This window comes from Drosophila navojoa, chromosome 4, assembly GCF_054131105.1.
Source record: "Drosophila navojoa isolate 15081-1374.11 chromosome 4, UAZ_NAV_1.0, whole genome shotgun sequence".
In the NCBI taxonomy this organism is placed as follows: Eukaryota; Metazoa; Arthropoda; class Insecta; order Diptera; family Drosophilidae; genus Drosophila; species Drosophila navojoa.
This window is the reverse complement of record NC_142892.1, coordinates 495,704-518,804: the sequence shown is the minus strand read 5'-3', so window position 1 is coordinate 518,804 and position 23,101 is coordinate 495,704. Positions and strand designations below refer to the sequence as shown.

At 40.1% G+C, this 23,101-nt stretch overlaps 3 protein-coding genes across 12 annotated transcripts in view; 2 read left to right on the top strand and 1 right to left on the bottom strand.

The window, feature by feature from the left end:
- klar (klarsicht) overlaps window positions 1-6,890 on the bottom strand; it is a 135,327-nt gene extending 128,437 nt beyond the window's left edge. For all 6 annotated transcript variants that reach the window (XM_089259969.1, XM_030384070.2, XM_089259971.1 and 3 more), the window contains exon 1: window positions 6,052-6,890. The gene's annotated coding sequence lies outside the window, so the exon portion shown is untranslated. The remainder of the gene's footprint in view (window positions 1-6,051) is intronic.
- The window catches only part of Hipk (Homeodomain interacting protein kinase), a 126,342-nt gene that overhangs the window by 84,674 nt on the left and 18,567 nt on the right, over window positions 1-23,101 (top strand). The window contains exons 1-2 of one of the 5 annotated variants that reach the window (XM_089259976.1): window positions 8,614-8,957; window positions 12,871-13,679. In XM_089259976.1, the coding sequence (XP_089116102.1) occupies window positions 13,217-13,679 (463 nt within the window). In that variant the 5' untranslated portion in view covers window positions 8,614-8,957; window positions 12,871-13,216. Of the gene's footprint in view, window positions 1-8,613; window positions 8,958-11,118; window positions 11,373-12,870; window positions 13,680-23,101 lie in introns of those variants that run through there. The other 4 variants (XM_089259982.1, XM_089259977.1, XM_089259978.1 and 1 more) reach the window with 4 other exon arrangements.
- Window positions 7,136-8,420, top strand: BORCS6 (BLOC-1 related complex subunit 6). The gene is made up of 3 exons (XM_030384086.2): window positions 7,136-7,635; window positions 7,696-8,119; window positions 8,185-8,420. The coding sequence occupies exons 1-3, from the start codon at window positions 7,260-7,262 to the stop codon at window positions 8,228-8,230; spliced, it is 846 nt and encodes a 281-aa protein (XP_030239946.1). The 5' UTR covers window positions 7,136-7,259; the 3' UTR covers window positions 8,231-8,420.

Here is a 23,101-nt window from a genome sequence, read left to right as displayed (position 1 = left end):
TGTTGACAGCGTGCCTAATTCAAGTAAGACGAACACACACACACACACACACATACATACATACATCTAGACATTCACTAGCTGCACAGAAATAGTTGCACATTCTAGAGAGGAAGAAAAAATAGGAATGCAAGTGTCGCCATAGGCTTGGCGCTGTTCCAGGCGCACATCGCAGCAGCAAATGTATCTTTGAGATACAAATATATCTCACAGATACATGTTGCATACAATCGCAGGCGCATGCCATTTGACGCCTAATTCCACAAATTCCTTGCCTCTTCGATAATTTCCCCTGCCTTTTCCATTATACAACACTAATTGCTAGTATTTTTAGGCAACATTTAATAAGCATTTTCGTTTTGGCCGTAAACAAAGTGCATAAAAAATAGAAACGAGCCAACGCGCGTCCCAAATAGTTTTTCTTAGCTGCAATTGACAATGGCTGTGCTGGGGGATTATTTAAATGGCTGACCTCAATGCCAGTGTTGGGCAATGAAAAAGTGCAAGCGTGCGTGCGTGTGTGTGGGAAAGCATAGAATTAGGCACAGGCATTTACTTCTTATGACTGCATGCAAAATACATATAAAAACCAATTAAAAGTGTCGGTAAAATAAACATAAACATTTTACATTTCAACAGAGTTTATTTCAAAATAAAAATCTTGGATCCTAACAAGATTTACTAGACTTTCCTCACTTTATCGTTTTCAATATGTGGTGAAATTTAACTTTAATTGCTAAATCAAATGTGGGTAAAGGCAATCAGAAATAAAGTCCAACTAGGAAATACCCTGGACCTGGACCTAATACAATGATCAGCATGTGTTAAGCTTAAGCTCCTATGCTTCCATTTCTAAATGAAACACTCTAAAATCTTGATCGAATTAATATTTTAATAAATACAAAAAAGCCTCGGGCCAGCGCTTAGCTCAATTTAGTCAACTCATTAGACTCGATTCCGCAAAACGAGCATTATATAATATGAACAAAATTATATTATATTATAATAAATTCTAAAGCCTCTTAGTAAACATAAAAAGGTAACAACGTAAACAATTTAATCTGCGGCTGTCGCAGCGCCGAAAGAATGCGTTGCAAACTTTTGTTGTGAATTATGCGAAACTACAAAAGCGAATGGGAGTGAAAAGGAGAGTGACAAAGACAGAGAGAGAAGGAGCAACATATTGTTAACCGGTTTGAAATTAATTTGATTTTTATATACAATACACACACACACACTATATACACACATTTTCAAGGTTGATTTCGTATGCACAAAAGCCAAAAAACAAATGCTGACAGCAGCATTATAAATAGGGACAGAGATGTCTGTCTGTCGGTGTACGCCTCGACTTTGGCTTTAAGATGCGCATTAGGAAGCACTCTGTTAATTAATTCCAGCTGCCGATTGACTTTGGCACAGCCGGCATACATTTATAATCAGCGCTGAAGATCGTTTAGCAGCTCCGCAACATTTGACACAATTTGTAGGCGTGTGCCTCAGCACTGGGTTACGCCTACCTTTGACTCCCGCCTCCCCGCTCTTTGCAACTGCAACACGCAAGCGGAGAAACTTTAAAGTCACAAGTGCAACAGCAGGAAAATCGCGAATTTATGCCAAAGCCAAAAGTTGAATACCCTAATGGATGCAATTGGCTAACTCTTTTGGTAATGAAGCTATAGAGTGGATTGAATGAAACTTTACTTAATCTATATAACTATATAGCTTTTGGTTTAAGTATTCCACTTCATAAACGTATAGTTAATAACTTATCTTCTTTCTATTTCCCCCCATCTACCATCCATTTCATTTATTCATCGTGATTTTTCAATGCAAATTGCAGTGTAATCTCAGAAAAGTGTTTGAAGATCATTAACCATATAAATTAAAATCTATTTCACATGGCTTTCAGATGAAAGTGCCCAAGCCCCATCTCTTCTCTTCATTAATAAAGGCAACCAACTGTCCGACATATGCAACACAGCTCATTCACAAGTGTATTACAACAACAACAACAACAACAACATGAAACGGCTGCTATGCGTGCATACAAAGTTAGGAAAGTAAGAAGAAGAAAGACTTAAAAAAGCGATACGGAAATGCAGATAAAACCTTTGGAAAATTAATGAGCTGAAAACAATGCGGACATTGTTAAGAAACACAGACAGACGAAGGATGATGATGAGGATGGGAGGTTGGGAGGATGGAGGTGAGGGTGAGACGCGCCGAGTTCAATATTTTGACACAAAATGCCAAGGAGCAGCAACAACTACAACAACAGCAAAAACATTGCAGAAAAAAATCCCTCAACTCAAATACGACAAACTATGTTCGAAATTATCGGGAAAAAAAAGTAAAAGTTTTCGTTAAATGAAGTTAATAATCGATGATGATGATGATTTACTATAATAATGATATCGCAGACATCAATCAAATGGCAAAAAAAAAACGAAACGCACATTAAAAGCAATCAAAACAAAACGGAAAATGTGTGAAAAATTCGAGAGGGAGAGAGGGACCGAGAGAGGCAGAGCAAAGGCAGTAAACTAGGTAACAAAGGTGGGTCAAATATTGCGCCATAAAAAAGTACAACAACAACAACAACAACAACAATGGCTGCCAATACAGCCTCTAAACGGTTCGCTTTTCATTTTACACCTTCGACGAAAAACAATTTCCCTCCACCCTATCCCCACCACAGCCTCTTCAACAGGTAGTAAACAAATCAAAAAGGAGGTCAACTATATATTGGCACACAGATTTGGGGAGCACAGTTTATAGATGTTAGTTGTAGTTGTAGCAATTGTTGCTGCTTTTGTTGCAGCTGTCGACGAGTGCTGCCAACTTGTCGATAATTGCAAAATTCTTAAGTGCTTCCCATTTGGCAAACGAGCTGCTGGCAGACAGCTACAAATACCCTGGAATTTCGTTTGAAGTCGCTCAATTTGAAGTGTAAACAAAAAGTGCTTCCAATTCAGAGTGCGAGCAGATGGACGGGAGAGAGCGAGAGATATGTAAATAGAATTGAGGATTTGGGGTGGAACCCCATTGCACACCGTGTTTATACGAGGGAACGCCTTGTATATATTTGCCATGGGTATATTTAGTGGAGTAAATGTTGCGGAATTGATTACTGGATTTATGCAGTTAATGGAACGAATGGATCATACGAATTTCTGATGAAGAAACATTCTTGAAGCTGAGTCATGCATCGCTGGCAAGCGGCAGCCATGCAAATATGCGAAAGGAATAATACGAAATGTGGAGTGGAAGAGAGATATGGAATAAAGAAAAAGAGTAGGTGAAGAAAAGCATAAATGAATCAGAATTTCATATAGAAATTAAGATTGCTGAAGGATTTAAAGGGAGGAGAAAGAGAAGACATATAGATAAATCAAATATGAGATACATATATAATCTATATACTACTATCAGCAACTTCTCTGGCCCTTTCCTATATCATCCCATCTATGATTCGTATATTTATGCTTCTCTTATTCATCTATATTCTTAAGACCCTACCATTTAGCCTACTTTATCGAGTATTTTCCAATATCAATCAAGTATTCATCTCTTTTTACGAATATTCTCTCTCGTCATCTTTCCGCTTTGAAAGCAGATCAAACAACTTGCTCATTGCGTTCATTCATAAAGTTTTCTCAGGCCATTTCACTTGCAATTAGCAGTGGGCCCAAAACATCGCCACTTCCTGCTTAGGCCCCATACGGGAATACACGTTCAAAAAGCATTTCAATTGATGTTCGGCGCCTCAGTTATGAATCTTTGAATGAGCTTCGAGTGCGATTGGCTTTCACAGGTCTCTCCCACGCCCGAAACGAAAACGAAAAAAAAAAAAACCACTGGCGATTAAGGCTCGTTAATTTCTTGACTACTTTGTGTAATAGCTCTTGGCCTAAGGCCCGTAACGGCTAATGAGCCATTAACACGCTTATCGGTGCTAGCCAAGATGAAGGCGGAGGCAGCTGAAAATTCGAGCCCGAAAAGGCGTCGCACGTGAGCGGGAATTCGTTAGCTTTTTTCTGGGTCTGGGGTCAGGCGCGAAAAATAACTAAATATGAGTTTCCTCAATTAGATTTTCCAGACACGATCCAAACGTATAGGGTATGCCATATAACGAAATGCAAATCGCATTAAGACGCGCTTTTAATCTGCGCTGCAAGGCATCGTCTCTCTCACTCTCTTTGTCTCGCTCCCGCTCACACTCAGTTCGGTTTTTGCAGAGTTGAAATCGCCTTAAACGCTAAACGAATCGCTTGTCTGTTGGGTCACCAGGTCAAAAGCGAGTCACAAAGCCAGAAAACAGCTCCAACAACAAAAGCAATAAAAAAAGCTGTTGCAACTTGTGTGTGGAGATCAATGGTAATCCATAGGTAAAAAAAAGGGCATTCTTTTGGAAAGTGACTATACTGGAACTGGAACTGGAACTGGAACTGGATTGGCTTCTGCCCGTGCTAATGCTGCCCCAGGCAAGTAGAAGCGCTCAGCACTTATGCTCAAGTGCCGCCCTCTAGCGGCCATCTCTGTATATAATATGCGAAAAAGAACATAAATAAACAAACGTAGCTGGATGAGTAAACACTTACAATAGCATTATTATTTTGAGTTTTTGTTTATTGTGAAACTCAGCAGGATCATTTCGTAAAGTGAAGTGTTTGTATTTCTGTCTCCCTCCATTTTAGCTCTATGTGTGAACTGATGTAGGCGAAAGCAGAGTGAGTGGAGAAATATGCACGAGAGGATTGAAGATAACAGCCTAATTGCAACAGATGCATGGACCAGCTGTCAAAACAGTCGTTTAGAGTATAGGAAACTACTTAACAATATTAATCCATATATATCAATGAACCTTACAATTCGCCGCATTCATATAACTGAATCAATTTTTTACTCTTTCCAGTGACAGTTTAGCTGTAAACCCAATCTATTAGACAATAAACTTGCAATGAATCAGAAAGTCCAATTGGAATTAAATGCCCTTGACAATTCGCCGCATTCACATCCAATGATAAGCTTCAACTATTAACCATCACTACTTCTACTTTCTATTGCATTTAGAGTGTTTGTTGCGCATTTTCATGAATATTTTATTACATCAACTTGAACATCAATCGCTGCAGCAATTGGTTTTGCAGCCCCCGCACAGTGCTTGCTATCAATCGATAGACAGAAACGGCAGATAAATAAAGCAGCCCACGCACAACAAATGCAACAAAAACAACGACAGCAAATATGCCGCCTGCTGTCATTGCACAGTTATGCACAAATACACGCTCACACACATACACTCACAGAAAGAAGCAGCCGCACTTTAAAGTGCAAGTGTGTGCGTGAGTGAGAGAGAGCAAGCAAATAAATATTATCGCAGTCGGCGGTCGGTCGGGCGAATTCAAAGTTATTACGAAATCGCAATCGAACATAACGGTAGATAGCAAAAACAGCAGTAAAGCACACACATAAATACACACATATATTCACAATAGGAAAGAGGCAAGGCGAAATGAAATTAAAACATAAATGGAGCGAAAAAGCAGACGAGCCACTAACAACTAAAAAAAACTTCTAATTGATGAAGTAGTTCAAAAACTATTTTTGTATAAGAATTCAATAAAAATAAGAATTTCGTTTAGTTTTTTTTTACATTGTATGCATTATAATCCACAAATGTACCGAAGTTTTGCCTCCATTTCCGATAGCAATTCACTGCAAGCGCAACAGCGACGGCAGCGAATGGGAAGACAATGGCGTAAAGCACATAACAAGCGAATAAGCGTAGCTGGCAAAGCAGCCAGAACAAAAGCTGACTGCAGCAGCAGCGAAATAGAAAAGAAAAGCCAAAGAACCAAATGCCAGAGAAAAAGAGTAGCAAGCTAAACTCACTCACACACATACACAAGTAAATTTTTTTTTTTGCTGCTGCACTTAAATCGACTTCTCGCTCTCTTCCAGTGAGCGCATGGAACGTAAATTAATTTAATGTGCTCTCGTAAAGTTCTTCATTTTTTTTTCCTTTTTTGTTAACAAGTGACTTACCTGCTTTGTTGCTGTTCGTGTTGATGTTAAGCCAGCTGCTTCGTTGAGTTTGTTGAATGATTTAGTTTACAAACACATACACTCACAATAAATACACAATACCAGATTTTTTTCAATGCGGCAACGCATGCGCAACTTGCAAATTCCAATTGGAATTTGAACCCCACAGCACTCAGCACATGTAAAGCGCAAAATCAAATGCAAAAGCAAACACAAAACGCATACGTGCTTCTTCTTTTCTTTTACTCTCTCACATACAGGGCGAATTTGTCGCCCTCACACACACACAATTGCACGCACTGCATTCGCCGTCGGGTTTTTTCTTCTCTCAGCATATAAATGTGTGCATGAGTGTGTTTCTACGGACGTGTGTGTGTGTGTGTCGATACCTGCTAGTTGCTTGTTTTAAACTTTAATTTTAGCACATTTAGCTGCTCTTTGTGCTCGCAATTCACACGCAGACATTCAGAAATATTATTTCATCTGTTTTACTTGTTTGGTGTTTGCGGCACTTTGATTTCCGTGCACATGCACTTTGTCGGACACTAATACAGACACTATAACCATGCACATGTATGCAAACAGCTTTGTATTTACCGCTGTTTCATGGCAAAACTATTTCAAGTAATAAAAACTAAACGCGACCAGTGGTTTTCACAATTCGATTAATCAACGACGACAATTACACTTATAACAAAACATTTAACACTTTTTCTTTAACTGTGCACACGCGTCGGCGGCCATTTGTTTGAAATGAAACAACACAGCGACGCGAATAACGTCCGCTACGCGTCCAAACCGCTCGAAGTTGTTTTTGTTTATGGTCAAAATTAGGGATGTTAACATCGCATACATATCTATGTGCGTCAACGAGCGATAGTATCGATATACAAGAGATGGGGAACTATGAAAATGGCAATGTTTCTAAAACAACTAAATAATGCAAATGTACTCTTATAGCTTTAATTTATAGCATTATTTGCTATGAAAAAATATTAATTTATTAAATTTTCAGCCCCTAAATTTAAATTTTACTGACTTTTTGCGTTACGATAGTCTCAGTCAACTGCAATCGTGTGTTGTGATTACCGATAGTCGATTGCTTATACAGTCGTTACACTGAACTGTAACAAACAGAATAAAAACAAAGAATTAGCTCTGCGAATTTTTGTGAATTGTTTATATTGAAATTTATAACACCTGTTGTGATGTCACGTCGCAGCCAAGACATACCGATACGCCCACGTTACGGCTACAGCGAAGAGGCAGACGGTGAAGACGCCAGCACCAGCCAGAACAAGCAGCGCAACAACGCCTGCACTCCTGCTTCCTACTCAGAGATTCCCTTCCTGGCCCAATACGCAGGAGCAGTGCCCGATCATGTGCTGCAGGACCTCACGCCGACAGCTGGGAAAGTGCCCTCAGCAGGTAGCGATAGCTACATGAATTTGGACTCGGGTGACGGCGAAAACGAGGAGGAGGAAGAAGACGAGGACGAGGATCCGAGCAATAGCAACTCGAAGGACTCGAAAGATAGCTCCAATGAGCTGAGCAAGCACAGCAGTCAACCGGCGACGCAGTCCAGTGAGTGCATCGCTCTGGCCAATGTTCCAGCTCTCAAATCTCTTAATTCTACTCCTGCAGGCTTCCCTTATGAGTTGGAAGGAGCAGTTGCCGCAAGCGCGGGTGCCATGCACCATTTTGTTGCCCACAACCTGGAGTCGAAGCTGCGCGCTGCCTCAGAGCAGAGCAACAACTCGGACTCGGTGCCCATCTCCAGATTTCTGCAGTCACGCAATGTGCCCGAGGTTGATGGAAATGTACTCAGCGACATTGAGCTGGAGGCGCAATATCTGGCCTCTTCTGTGGACAATTTGATCGAGAATTTGGGCAATCTGCTGCACTCCATCAGCAGCATTACTGCCGAAAATGTGGAGGTACACAAGAATGCCGTAAAGAAGCTAACGGATGCCCTGGATGCAAATATCAAATGCCAGTATCAGCTTCTGGCCAAGACGGAGGAGATCACCAAGTCGATGCGACCCACCGAGCAGCTCAGTGTCCGCATGTGAGTGCTCCCTGATTACCCACCATATATTATATTTCTACCTTTTAGTATATTCTTATTTACAGTCGCGAGATCAAGCGCCTTGTGGATATGCTGGATAGCTCGATGTAGGAGGAAATCAGCGGCGGGATTGGAGGCGTGGAACTCGCTGCTGCATTTGAGCAGGAATTGAATACGCCCTGTGCTTTTCTTTAAGCCTTAACATTCCAATTTGTTACTATACTAGTCATTTTACTATAATCAATTAGTTTAAATCGTTGATATAAAAAAAATTAGTTTTAAACGCTATCAAATTTTAAAACGAGCGGCATTTTACTAATACCGATAATAAATCGATAGGCGTGGCACCATGTACAGAAAACGATTAAACATTACGATGTGACCAGCAGACTTAACATTTAGTTCTCTTGGAATTCAGCTAGAGTTGGTATATTTCGGATTCATTTTTTGGTACATTTTCTTATGTGTATTTTTCAAATACTATTTGACAGTCACTCTGGCCCACCCAGTCTACTAAAACTCTCTGAGCAACGCGTACATCAAGTCGCTCGGACTGCGGGCTCTCGTGTAGAAGTGTGGAATAAAAAAGAAATAATATAGAAATAAAGTTTTCATTGTGTTTCTCATGCGTGCGTGTGTGTAAAAAAGAGCGACCGAGAGAAAACATGGCGAGTGTTTTAATAACGCAAATTCGATTGCACTTTCTATAATTCCCAAAAAATTATTTTCTGTTCGTAATGCGGTCCAAGTGTTTGCGCTCAATGTGAATGCTTGTTTTTTTTTCTCACAATATTTCCTTCCTTTTCTTCGCGCCAGTCAACAAAAAAATTAATGAAAAGTAAGCACAAATACGTCTGTATATTAAATGAGTGTGCGTGTGTGGGACTGTGTGTGTATTTGAGTGACTTTTTGCTGTAGCAGAGAGAAACTCAAAATGAATTGAAAACGATGAACTCAAAGTAGCGCACGTAGCATATGTGTGCATATGTATCTATGTTTGTATGTATATGCATGTATGCATATGAGTGAGTGAGTGAGCGAGAGCGCGTGTTTTATACACGTTTTCAATTGCATTTTAAATTGTTTTTTTTTTTTTTTTTCTGCTACAAACTTTTGATTGTATATGTAGACAGACATGTTTTATTGCCATTTTAATAACAATTTGAATACAGGGTGGGGTATATACACCCTAGCGAAGTTTAATTAATTTCCATTTTCCATTTATTTCTGCTTTTGTATACGTTGCCATATTGCGCGTCAGGGAAATAACTGTTCACTTTCCATATGCTGGCGTATGCGGGCGCTTTCTTCCCTTCCTTTTCGAAACGCACCCTGTACTGTTTGTTATTCTTAACTGTAGACAAAAGTTCGCCGCAATATTCATTCACATTTACAACGACTCAATTTGTTGTTGCACAGATAGTGTAAGCTATAATGTGACTGTATGTGTGTGTGTGTGTGTGTGTGTGTGCGTCTTCCTTTCTGCCTAGCGCTGCGTCATCACAAACAACATGAAAGAAATGCCGCCAGCGTCGCCGGTGAGCGTGAGAGCAGAGAGAGCGAGCGAGTGTGTGTGTGTGAGAGAGCGGCATCAGAGAGCGCGTGTGTTAGCTGTGTGTCATTCATGCGAAGGATACTGAAAAGCATTCGACGTCGGCAGCGCTGCCTGCGTTCGCTGCTGCTGCCGCTGGCAATGTTGACTGAGCACAATTAGCTGTAAAATATTTAAAGACAAATGAAAATAAATTGTTGCACAACTTGAGCTTAGCTAAGAGAACCTCTATGCTCTCCATCTCTCTCTCTCTCTCTCTCCCTGGCACTTTTCGCTCCACACTTGACAATTCAAGGAATCGCAGGCAGCTTCGGCAGCTGTTCGAAAGCTGCCCAAGTGGATTGGCAGTAGTTGATGAAGGGGGAAGATCTCGAATTGGGGCTCAAGCTGCAGCAGTCTTGATTAGTTTCAACTGCTTTTAAATGTGGAAAATTCTACGTCTGGAAATGTGTTGCTATAAAATAAATGACATTCATTTTACAGTACAGTGTTACCTGCCAGAAGCGATCGACATCTAATGGCAAAATCAGCTGGCTATATATAATTTATATTTATTTCTTATTATATTTAAAGAAAACTTATGAAACTTCCAGCTTAGTTGCTTAATGTGTATTAGTTTAATTATTAGAAACTTCAAGTTATAGAAAACTTATTTAATTTTAAGACGAAATTTAACAACTTCGACCGCGCTTAGCCGGGTGACAGCAGCCTAGTTAGCAGCATAAAATCTAATTTGCCTACTCTGCTTCCTCTCCCCTCCCACTCAAAGAACTTTTCCATATGCTTACAGACAGACATGTACACACATGTGTATGCGTGTGTGTGTGTGCTGTGGCCGTATGCTCACCTGGGAGATGCTCCTTGCCTTTGCCCTGCCTCAATTTCTCATGCCTTCGTCTTTTAAAAATGTAACTGTGCCATTTTCTGGGCTAAAAATATGTTATAAAAGCACACACACATACAGTTAGACACCCGCACAAGCACACACTCACACATGTGCGTATTAGTTTCTGTGTGGAATTAAGTCTGCCCACGACGCAAGTTTCGCGTTTTGCCGCCGGCCATCCGACCCTCGACCTAAGCCGCTGCACTCTCGCCCTCTCTCTTTTACTGTTGAGCCTTCTTGCTGATTGTGCAAAAGAAACTATATCTGACGCGCTCGTAATCCACTCCGCGCCTTTTGCCAACTACGTAAATCCTTACGTGTCTGTTGAAATAAGCAAAAGCAAAGCAAAGCAGAGCCACCCACCCGCCGACGCTAGGTAGCGCGCCCACGTCAGCAAAGCGACAATTTCGCGAGTCCCCCGGGCAGAGCCTCTCAACACACTGCGTCCGAAGAGAGTGGGAAGAAGAGAGTGAAGCTCTGCCGCAGCTGGCGCTTGCGCAGGCGCCCGAACACACAGCGAAAGGCAGCGACGCCTTTGCCAGCCTTCGGCCGCAGCTGCAGCACTGGCAGCGTGGCAGAGTCTCAGCAAACGGCGGCCGAGCCAGACGTAAAAAGCGGGCAGCCCAGCAAATAAAAACATATATTCAAAATAAAAATGAAAATAAATTAAATACATTTGAAAAGAAAAAAAACAAGGCTCGTCCTCGCACAAAGTGCTCGCTCGCAGCAAGTTAAGCTAATAATAAACTGGAAAACGTTTGGCTGATCTCAATTCTCTCTGAAAGTGCTGTCTGCCTGCATGTGTATATGTAACAGTATATGAATATATAAGTGTGAGTGTTGTGTGTGTGCAAAAACTTCAATAAATAAGTGTCGCAATTTGCAAACAAACTCAATTTTATTAATAAATACGTATAACTTGTGTTGTTGTTGCTGTTTAGCGACTCGCCCAACCGCAAGTAACAAAAACAAAAAAAAAAACTCGTTTTGCCGTTTTGTGTGCTGGGCTGCTAACTGCGCTGTTTGTGCGCTGCTCGTGGCTCAGCTTGAGATTCGTTGCTCTGCTGCTGCTTCCATTTTGTTGTTGACGTCTGCGCCGGTCGATGTGTCGCTGACGTCGACGCTGCCTTTCCATATATGTGTGTGTGTTTATGTTTGTTTGTTATGTTTGTTGTCTCGGCTGTAGCAACTCCTTGCGCTCTCTCTTGTGAGCAGCGGCAGCGGCCGCGACGCCAACGTCAACGTCGGCAGCATCTTTGCAACTTTTTCTTGCCTTTATTACTGTATGTTTATGCACATGTATGGGTATGCGTTTGAGTGTGTGTTTGTATGAGAACCGGCTTTTTGTTTGCATTAATTTTTGTTTTCTCGTCGCACATATTCAGTTTTTTATTATTATTTTTTGTGCTTCCCCCTGCCAATTGCCGATCTGTCTAACCCAACAAGTTGTTAATTTTGTTTTTTAACACTCACACTCGCACAACTGCAAACGAAAGTCGCCAATTGGACACAATTTGAAACCCAAGAACTTTTTTGCGTTGCCCTTCAATACAAAGTGCGTAGCAGAAGAAAAAAAAAAACAGTTCAATTGGCTTATGTGCGTGCATGTGTGTGTATTTCTATCTCTGTCTAGCACTTGTCCCTAGTGCCTAATCTACGAATTTGTTGCTGTTGCTATTGTCTTACGCTGCTGTGTTGTTGCTGCCGCATGTTTTTATAGTTTTTGCGTAGTTTTATATTTCGGCTCGACACAAACACAGACACATACACACTCATACACACATAGACAAATACGCAGTCACCCAAAACGTTTCCCATATGAAAGCGTCGCACAGTGGTTGACACGGTGTAAAATAAATTACAAAATGGCTAAATATTGGTTAGGTGATTCTTTTTTAAATGTAAGGTATATAAATCATATTTCTATTAGAGATTTTGTACAAATCTGATGAAATGAATCCTATATAAATATGAAATTTTGAAAGCTTGCATCTCATACCATACCATACCACTGTGCAAGGGCCCGACAAAAAGACACAAACACAAACCTCAAATTGGCAGCGTCTGGCAACGTTTATTTGATTGTTGTTGTTGTCGTTGTTGCTTTTGTTGTTTCGCACCAAAGACGCCAATGGAAATTTTCGAAATTATAACGAAAATTGTTGTTTTCCATGTTTCCAGCGTGGGAAAGAAACACTGAATTGCGCTGCAGCTTTAGATTCCAATTAGAATTCCCATTGCTAGAGTGTAATGCCTATTAATATCAATCTATACAAAATTTAACTAATAAAATGTATTTCTTTCTACTTGCAGATTCTCTTCTTATTCAACACAAATTGTCCACACAAATAAAACAAAATATCTAATTTGTATATATTAAAGTCAACAATCTCGATGTTACACAAGGCCCGGACCAATCATATATTTGGTCAAGCAAAGCGTAATATTTTTGTACAGCAAATAAAGTCGGGAGAAGGCGAATTGGAAAAGTCAACAAATGCAAGAGAAATAAGATAAAGAGCTTGCAAACGAGCCGAGAGCTTAACACCGAGAGAGCTAGAGAGTAACATATATAGAGGTAGACCGAAAGAGAGAGCGAGAGTAGTAGAGAGAGAGAGAGAGAGCACCAGAGGATCGTTTTATCAATTCGCATGCGCCAATGAAAACGTCGCATCCTTCGCACGCGTCCGATTTCGTCATCGACTACGCCGTCGTTGCCGGTTCCGGTTCCGGTTCAGCTGCAACAGAACAAGAGCACATTTATAGGCCACGTCTCAGCACCTATGCAGCATCAGCAGCAGCAGCAGCAGCAGCATCAACACCAGCACCAGTAGTCCCTGCGCATGGGCTGGACGTAAAGCCAACCGTCGAACAGATCAGCATTGGCATCAGCTGCGATCTGAAGCCCATTGTCTATCTCGACGCGGAGACACGGCAGCCGCGACAGCGCAGCGTCATCATCAAGCAGCACTCACAGCATAATCAACACCAGCAACAATCTCATCATCATCATCAGCAGCAGCAGCAACATCATTATCAACAGCAGCAGCAGCAGCAGCAGCAGCAGAAAACGTTGTCCAAGTCAACAGCAGCGGTCAACAGCAAGCGAAAGCGCGAAACAGGTGAGTTCTATTTATATCTGAGATAAGTTGGAATAGATCTCATAGGGCTGGAACTGGATGTACATAAAAATTGACTAGACGATCAGACTCAGTGAAAAACTCTTCAGAGTGAAATGGGGAGAAATAGAAACTTTATGAAATATAAGAATTTGTTTGACTTTGATTAACTGATCGAATCTATAAGTTCGCTCAGCTCCCATGAATACAGTAATCGTTAATTTATTATAAATTCAATTTAAAACTGTTCGAAATGAACAAGTTCCGTTCCCAGCTGAAAACACATGGAATAATGAATATTTCAAGTGAATTTCTGATGCATTTCTTATAAAATATTTCGTCATCTTATGCCGAGAGAAGCAGATGAAATTATCTATGGCAGAAAGTCAAGGTACGCCCTGCCCCGGATGTTAATAAAAATAAAGGCTGTTATCGATAAATTATATAAATATACATCTATGTATGTAATATAATATCATTTTATACAAAAGTCAGCCGAAAGATATAGCCAAACAAAGTTTTCCTCTTTTACTTGTGATTCATTCCAATACCAACATTAGGGGCACTCCGCTCTGTTTATTTATGGCATTGAGTAAAACAAATAATGCTCGAATATGTGTATCTGAAATTTTGCTGCCGACTTGAATTAACATAGCTTGAAACATCCACTGTTATCGTTATCGTTATCGTTCTTTTTTATATCGAACCGCAGACAACAATTTATGATGATTATATTAATATATGTATGTATGTATCTAATATACATTCAATATAAACAGTTTCTCTGCCTCTTCTTCTGCTTTTTGCCATTTGTCGCTTATCAAGGGTAGCCTCGCTTTATTTATACGGCTATCTCCCTCTCCCTCCCTCTCTGTCTCTATTGATAATCAAACAATAAACGTGAAACCATGCAAAATTGTGTTCATGTTTTATTGTTGTTGTCACTTGGCTTCAATTGGTATTTGTTGTTGTTGCTTTTCCCCCATGGGCTTGTGTATGAATACCCAGACGCTTATCATCGTTCTCTGTCTTTCGTTCTTCTTCCCTCTGTCTTCAGTGTTCCTGCTTATCATCATTTCTCCCCTCACTTTGTTCTCTATCTTCTTTCACGTCTCATTTGCCTCTCTTGTCATTTCGCGCTGTTGCCATCTCCGATTACTTTTGCCAGCTCAAACATGTCTCTTATCGCTTGTCTCTTTCAGCTCTGTTTGTTGATGTTTTTATTGCCTCTGCTGGCTCCTTTAATTTCACTCTTGGTCTACGCTCTGCTTCTTTATTTGTTTTCGCTTTTTTATTCATCTTATTCGATATGCTTACTCACACTTATATAGATATGTACATTCACTTAGAGCTAGCCTTAAATGTACCGAGCATCTAGGGTTTATCTATAATCATTTTTATTTCAACTCCTCCCAAGGTGAGCTATAGCATGATTCCTAGCGCAGTCCCTAACTATACATAAATATATCAATATATCATTCTAATAATCTAATCGCTAGCTCATTCGTATAAGCAAATTTTCAAGGTTCTATTTCCACCCAAGTCCGATGTGTCATAAATATCATAATCTTGGGCTCTTTCTCAATCAAGTATTGATACTATTATTGATAATCTCGTATATTGAGTCAATATCCTGATCTTCTTATAAACAACTTTTAAGATTTAGTATTGAGCTTTTTTTCTATTCGATTCTGATGTAAGGATTATTATGATTGATTCACACTTATACATTTTTGTAAACTTGTTCTACAAAAATAAGAAATGTATGTAGTTGAAGCAGAGGCAAAGTGAGATAAGGCTTAGTGTTTGCTTTCATTTCCTTTAGCTCTTGCTCGAGTGTCTCTCAGCCAATTACCCACCCTTTCTATCCCATTCTCTCTCCCTCTCTGTCTCTCTTAGTTTACATTTAAATTTTGTTTTCTTCAGTTTTTATTTATTATTTATTTTTGTATTTGTCTTTCGCCTATTGCGACTTATATATTGTTGTTTGTATTGCTATCTCCCTTTCGCTCATTAAACATTTTTATTTGTTTATGGTTTTTTTTTTCTTTTTATGTTTTTATTTTTGCCTGTTTTGCTCTACGTTTGCCTTTTATCATGATAATACGCTGAAATACTTTTTGGAGCTGTTTTTGTATTCTAGTAATATTTCTGCTCTATATACATATGTGTATGTATGCGTGTGTGTGTTCGCCTGGGGTGTGCGGGCTATATAAAAATAAACAGTTTTTTGTTTTTGCTACTTGGAAACGGTTCTGCCAAGCGCTCCTCGATAAGCAAGAAACCGCAATTTGTGCCGCTTCCCTTGAGGTACCATCATGTTTTCCCAAAGGGGTTCGATAAGCACTCGTAATACCCGTTAAGTCTGCAACTTTCCAGTGCCTGGAACTGTGGGAATGTGCACATGTTTCTGGCATACTCCGACTTGACTTGTTCTAGATAAAGATAAAGTTCTGTTCGGAACTTGTTTTATCTGTACATGTGTGTCTATGTATTAGAAATATGTATGTAATTGAAATTTCATTAATTCGTTAAGAAATGGTTGTAAAGTCTATCCTAAATACTTAACTCGATGCTCTACAAGCTTGAAAAATTATTTCCAATTCGTTAGACTCAATTACTTCTCACATGGTTGGATATATAGTTGAATATCTTCAACTAAAAAACCACTCAAAGCCAGTGTAAACAAAATACCAGTTGGTCTTGAATGGAGCTTTTCTTCGAAGATCTCATGCTCCATTTCCAGTTTCAGTTCTTTTTATCTCTGTAAAATCTGTTCTTTGTAACAGCGAGAATGACATACATAACCATCAATGGTCTCTCGACTTTTTTCATTTTCCACTTTACAGTTCTCATATTCTCTCAGTCTCATGCTTCTTCCTGTTTGTACTTTCTCCCATAAATCTAGTTGGCAACAAATTGCACAGAAATCACATTTTTCGTGATCTGTGGCAACTCTGGCTCTGCCCTATTATTTTGCAGTGGGTGAAAGGAGTTAAACTAGCTGAATTCCATGTGTGTAAGCATGCCTGTATGTGTGTGTCTTCGAAATACAGGCTTGCAATTTCACTCAGCCTGCTCACACACACACACACACACACACACACACACACACACACACACACACACACACACACACACACACACACACACAGTCGTAAACAGGCCCAAGTGTTGCCTGCAGCGCTCTGTGCAAAACGAGAATCTTCCAGTCTGCTGCTTCTGCTTCTCTCTCGCTCGCTCCCTCTCTTCTTCGCCTAGCGTGCTTATGAAGTTCGCTCTTCCAGGCTCTTGCTCCTCTTTTGCATGTCTGCCTTACGCGGCCCAAGTTATGTACATCAAAGGCATTCTAAGCTAGCGACAGCACCCACCTCATACGTAGGAGCTGGCGAGAGAGGGCGTGTGTTCTATAGGGCGCGTCGCTCATATGCCAATCACAGTTGCTGCGTAGCAGCGCTGCTGCTGCGCTGCTTTCAGTTTTTGTTTTTAAGTTCGCTTTAGTTTTTGCGTCTCTCTCGCCCTGTCGCGCTACCAATGACAAAGTTACTTTATTATTGCGTGCTTTTGACTGCGTAAGTGTGTGTGTGTGTGTGTGTCTGCGAGAACCTGTAAACACCACAACGCAATGTAAATGAAATATTCATGCAAGACGTCACGTAGCGTGGCTTTAAAGCAAAATTCCATGACATCCAAATGTTAATTTGGTGTAAACAAAGAGAGCAGAAGAGTTAACGACCGACCCCATTGCGTTTATATATGGTTGACACTAAGCCTAGACGAGCTAATTGATAACAAATCGTATGCAATCGAGTGAAATTCATCGCACCTGTGTGTCAATTGCGTGATCGACTGGAATCAAGTGGAAATGGAGCTGAGTATGGGAATGGGAATGGAAATGGTAGACGCAGGTGTGGCAATCGAACGGCATTTGCAATTGCTGTCAATTTTCTTATTTTCGTCATATTCGCGGCGAACCTTGTGGCCAAAAGCGAGACCTCGACAGTTAAACTGAGCTGCGCTTAGCTAAGGTTAAGGGAAGGCCACTTCAAGTGGGCGAGTGCGAATGCTAACTAAAAGTGATATGAACGATATACATACATATGTATATACATATATACATACACACACACACACACGTACATCTATAACTCATTTAAGTCTATGTAAATGTTGCTAAACATGTTGTCTGTCGTGTGTATCTCTGCGTTACAGCAGCTGCCTGTCGCAATACACACACAAATACGCGCACACACACATGCACACGCACGCACGCTACTGCTACATACATACATACAATTATGTACAAAATTTCAGTAAGCTCGCTAAACATGGCGCGTGCGACAGAGACAGAACTTTTCTGTCATGTCAAAAAGGAACCAAAAAAAGTACACAAAGTGTTTTCAAGTGAGGTAGGGTATACGCGGATTGAGTTGCTTTAAAGTAATACAACATTTAAAAAAAAAATTAAAGAAATGTTAAAATATCTCTAATTTCCAAATAATAAGGATATATAAACAGTTGTCGATTTTCTTTTTGCAGAGTATATTAAGGTAGAAAAAAATAAAGGACTGTAAAAATTAAATAAATTACATAATTTTTTGTGTTGATCCCTTTATTTAGTTTAGTATCAATTGCTGATTAAATGGTATATATTGTACAGGGTATTTGATCGCTTGCTTTTACATGGTAATGTTTCTGCCTTTATTAATTGGCTTTATTTTGCAGCATTTCAATTGACGGAGTCTCAAAATAATTGAGATTCTTGTGTATTGCAGGGTATGCTCTGAGCCTAAGTAAATTTAATGTATTTTTCGCAATTTCTTTTTGCATTTTTAACTTGACATTATTATTTTTTCGGCGCAATTGAATTGAATGATGCCGCCAGTCGACCTTTGCGTCAGTTTTACTCAAATTTTTGGGGCTAGAAGCAATTGTATATTACATAAAGTATATTATATGTATATACAAGTATTTACCGCAATTGTAATTAACATATACGTATTTTATCTTCTTCTATTGCAGGTAAGCAATTTCAACTGGGAACTAGTTGAGTTAAAAATAAACCCAAGTGAGTTTTGCTAGATTTGAATTATTGATTTTGTATGGATGATATATGATGATCTGAGTTATTATTAATGATCGAATGGTACAGTTCATGGTTGATTACTTTCAAAAAGAAACAACAACAAGCGCCGCCCCTCATTCTCTCAGTGTATGAAAGATTGGTGGACCAGTTTTTTGTATTTGAGAACTTGTTTTCAATTTTAATTCGTTTTATTTTTTCGGGTGCACACTTGCACAACGAACGCAATTTATGTGTGTACACATTCTGTTGTTGTTGTTGTTGGTTTTTATAATTTGATTTTTTGTTTTTTTGGGCAACTTTTCAATGGAGCCGGCCTCCAAGTGCAGCTCCAACTTCAACTTCAACTTTTCAATGCGACCCTCGGGGCGGCGCCGAATGGAGGTCAAAACAGAAGAGAAAATTTGCCAATAACAACAACAACAGCAGCAGCGGCAGCAACAGCAACAATGCTGCGATCAACAGCAACTCTGCTGCTCTCCCACTCCATCTCTTTCTCTCCCGCTTCGCTTGTTGCCTTGAAGCTGTTGTTGTGGCTGCGACGCCGGCTTCAGCGTTGACGTTTGCTTTAGTTGTTTTATTATCGTTCTTGTTGCAGCACGTAACTGTCGCAGTGTCTGTGTTTGACTCTGTGTCTGTGAGAGAGTGACAATGCAGGCTGCTTTTGTATGTATGTTGCTCAACGGTCTATCTGTCTCTATCTATCTCACATGCATACACACTCACTCACACACGTACGCACGTTGTCTATGGAAATTGAATTTAAATTGGGTTAACAAGTGTTAATGGACAATTCCCAAGCCCAGTAGATGCAGCGAACAAAACGAACGAATGAACAAAAGCGCAAAGTACAGTAAACACAAAGTACCGTAACTGCTATTATGTGTTGCCACTGATGACTACTTTTTTTTCTTCTCTTCTTGTTTTTTGTGAAACGATATTGAATGCTAAATAAGCATGAGAAAGGGCGTGGCAGACAAAAGAATCGACACTGGAAAGGCAAGGCAGCTTATGGAAGAGACTGGAAAAATAATGTTAAAGAAAAGATACATAAATATATATGTATGTATGTGTATAAATAGATATTGTAAGGGAATTTTTCGTGCTGTCGCATTTCGTCAATCTTTCGCCCCAATCTTAATGAAATCATCGGCAGCGCCACCTAGTGGCATGTTTTGCGCCTAGATTATGCAAAGTAACGGTACGCAAAAAAAGGTTGCGTTGCCTACAAAATAGAATAAAATTAAATAATATCAAAGCTGCTTAGGGTCGAGGAAAATCTCTCGTGAAAAGCGCTGTGCAGCGAAATGTGCGATTAAAAGCAGAAAGAGACAGCAATACACATAGCCACAGACAGAAAATTGAACAAAAATAGAATTACCAAGTTGCACAACAAGCTAAGTGGGCGTGGGGCGTGGAGCGTGGAACTGTGGGCGTTAGAGGGGGAGGGACAGAGTAATTGCGAGTGCGGCTCCGTCACAACACATTAAACGCAATTATAGAAAGTCAATTGAGAAACGAGCGACAGCAACAACATCAACAAACACAACAACAACAACAACAACGACAGCAGCAGCAGCAGGCTACAAATTGCGCGGGCGTCGCTGTCAACGTCGACGTCGGCGTCTGACAGTCAATGGTGAGCAACAAGCGCAACCCCCTTTTCGACAGCCTTTCCCATTTGCATGCGCTTCGAATTTCACTGGAAATTAATCCTTTTGCCATTGAGCAGCTTCTCAACACACAAACACACACACACACGCATACTCTTATCGGCTCTGCCTTTTGACAGCTTAGTGCTTGGCTTAGCAACATAAAGCTCACTACTTTGTCACTTCTATACCCGTTTTCTCCCTCTCTCTCTCTTTCTCACACTCACAGAGCCTGTTACTTTGCTTGCAATTATTTTCTTATTGGACTACTGTGTATTTTTATTGTTTGCGCTTCGCTTTCTACAGGTGTGCGCAGCCGCGTCGCTGCAGCAGCGATGACTAATGCTAAGTTTGTTTATTATCTTTTTATTTGAGGTTGCAAAAACAAGTTTTTTTTTCATATATGTATATACATATTTTGTTTCCAATTGGCTTCAATACCAATATCCCTCCCTCTCTCTCTTCGCATCGTGCTTTATTTGCACAAGTTCTTTGCTTAGCTTTTTAAAGCTATTCTTTTGTTTGGTTTTATTTTCGAAACTAAAAAACAAAATGCGGAAATTTTGTTATACAAATATTTATATAAAATAATAAGAACGGAAGGTCGCAATTTATTTTAAAATTCCATTTTGTGGAATTTCCGATTTTAGACAGAACTCAAAATAAAAACAGAAATTCTCTTGAATTGTGCTCTAATTTAATATATTTTTCATTAAATAAATTTAAAATTGTCTTGATTTATGCAAAACCATTTTCAACATTTAATAGAGCGTTGCCATAGACATGCAAATACCCTGTAATGTGACAAATATGTGGTATTTAATATATCTAGTAAGCATTTCTCCTATAATAATTCTCATCAAGTTGTTCTATAAGCTAATTTATGCTTTATGTTGCAGGGTGTTTCTTTATTGTGCAGCTTTCTTAGTTGCTTTGCTTTGTCTTCTGCATAATATTAAAGAAAAAGACGCTAAAGTTATGCGACACAAATGTTGCTCTGATTGGACCCTCAACAACCCTTTCTAACCATGCATTCCATCTGTCTCCCTCTCTCTCGCTCACGCTACTTTGCTCGCCGCAAATTCGCTGCAATTTGTGCATGTGTTTGTGTGTGTAAGATTCTCGTGTTGGAACTCGTTCACATAAAAATGCGACTGGCAAAGTTGTCAAGCGCAACTATGTTGCACTATGTTGTTTTTGCTTGTTTGTTTGTTGCTGTTTCTAGTTTTTCTTTTTCTTTCTTACTTGTTTTTGTTGGCTGCCGTCGCATATTGAATATTTTCTTGGCTTATTACAGCATTTTAAGTCGTTTATTTTAGAATTCTGTCGCTCGCCTAGTGTCTCTGCCCTGCTCTCCCGCTCTCTCTTTTCCATAAATGTAACGGGCGCCGCTGCTGCTGTCGTAGCTATTCTTCCATTTCGCCTTAATGTCTTTGCCTCGCCGCAACAACACAATTTCGAGCTGCTTTGTTTTTGTTGCTGGCGACTTCCGTGTATCTTCTTCTGCATCTGCTTCTTCTTCTTTACTGTTGTTGTTTGCACTAGCATATTCGTAATTAAGCTGAAAAAATATTCATGCGTTCGCTGGCGCTCGGCTCGTAGTTTCTGCGACGTCTTCTTGCTCCTGCTGCTGCTACTGCTGGTGTTTTTATATTTTTGGTGGCCATTTGCACGCGACGTCGCGTCGCTGCTGGCGTTGCCTGTTGTTGACCGCTGAGTAGGGCATTTCTTCTTACGATTCTGTTGCTGCTGTTGTTTTGTCGCGGCATATGGAAATGGAAATAGCTTTGTTGCACGCGGCTTTTGTTCGTATTTCTGCTGCCGTTGCTGCTGCTGTTGTTGTCAGCGGGTTAAACAACTGATTAGAATTGTATCATGGAATTCTATTTTGGAACACGGCTACTGATTGTTAAGCATGCCAGCATGGAAGTTGAACTGAGCAGAACGCTTGAGTTTACGATCATACGGTGAGGAGAGAGTGCGCTCTCTATCGCTCACACTGTATACGCCTAGCTAATATGTGTGTGTGTGTGTGCATGTGTTATGTGTGTGGATTCCACTATATGAAAACCGTAGAAGAATTAACACTTTGTAAATCAAGTTTGGTTTTAATAAAGCCATATGCTTGAATGGGTATGGAAGGCAACATTGTTTAGGTAATTTAAAGCTAACTAAATTGTGGATATAGTATACTTTCTAATTTTTAATTTATATATGTATAAGAATAATAATACCCGCTCCCCTTGAAGCTGATTAAATTTGTTCAAAAGCCATGCGACATTCCATTAATTCCAATCAGTGCCAGAGCGGCAAAAAGCAACAAATTATGAATCATGGGTAATTTCACAAAAAGCTTTACATTAATTAAAGAGCGTTTTGTATAATTTCCATAATTAATAGCTTGTATTGAATGAATGTTTTGCCTGAATTATTAATACAACACGAAAGCCTAAGCATGGCGCGCCCCTCTTCAGTTGCTTTCTTCTATTTTCGACTCTGCCAAAAGCTGCACTCAACAGCGCCGCCAGCTGCGACTACGACTGCGACTGCGACGTCGACGCTGCCGACTGTCAACACAAATTGAAAAGCTGTCGACGGCGCCAACTCTTCTCAGCTTTCAGTTGGCAGCCTATTCGACGCCGCGCCAAAGTAAGTTTCACTGTTCACCCTCAGCCACCTCGCTGGCTCTC

Coding starts and splice junctions, on each gene's coding strand:
- BORCS6 (XM_030384086.2), top strand. CDS start 7,260: ATGTCACGTCGCAGCCAAGACATACCGATACGCCCACGTTACGGCTAC. Junction 7,636..7,695: donor TCAACCGGCGACGCAGTCCA/GTGAGTGCATCG, acceptor CTACTCCTGCAG/GCTTCCCTTATGAGTTGGAA. Junction 8,120..8,184: donor GAGCAGCTCAGTGTCCGCAT/GTGAGTGCTCCC, acceptor TCTTATTTACAG/TCGCGAGATCAAGCGCCTTG.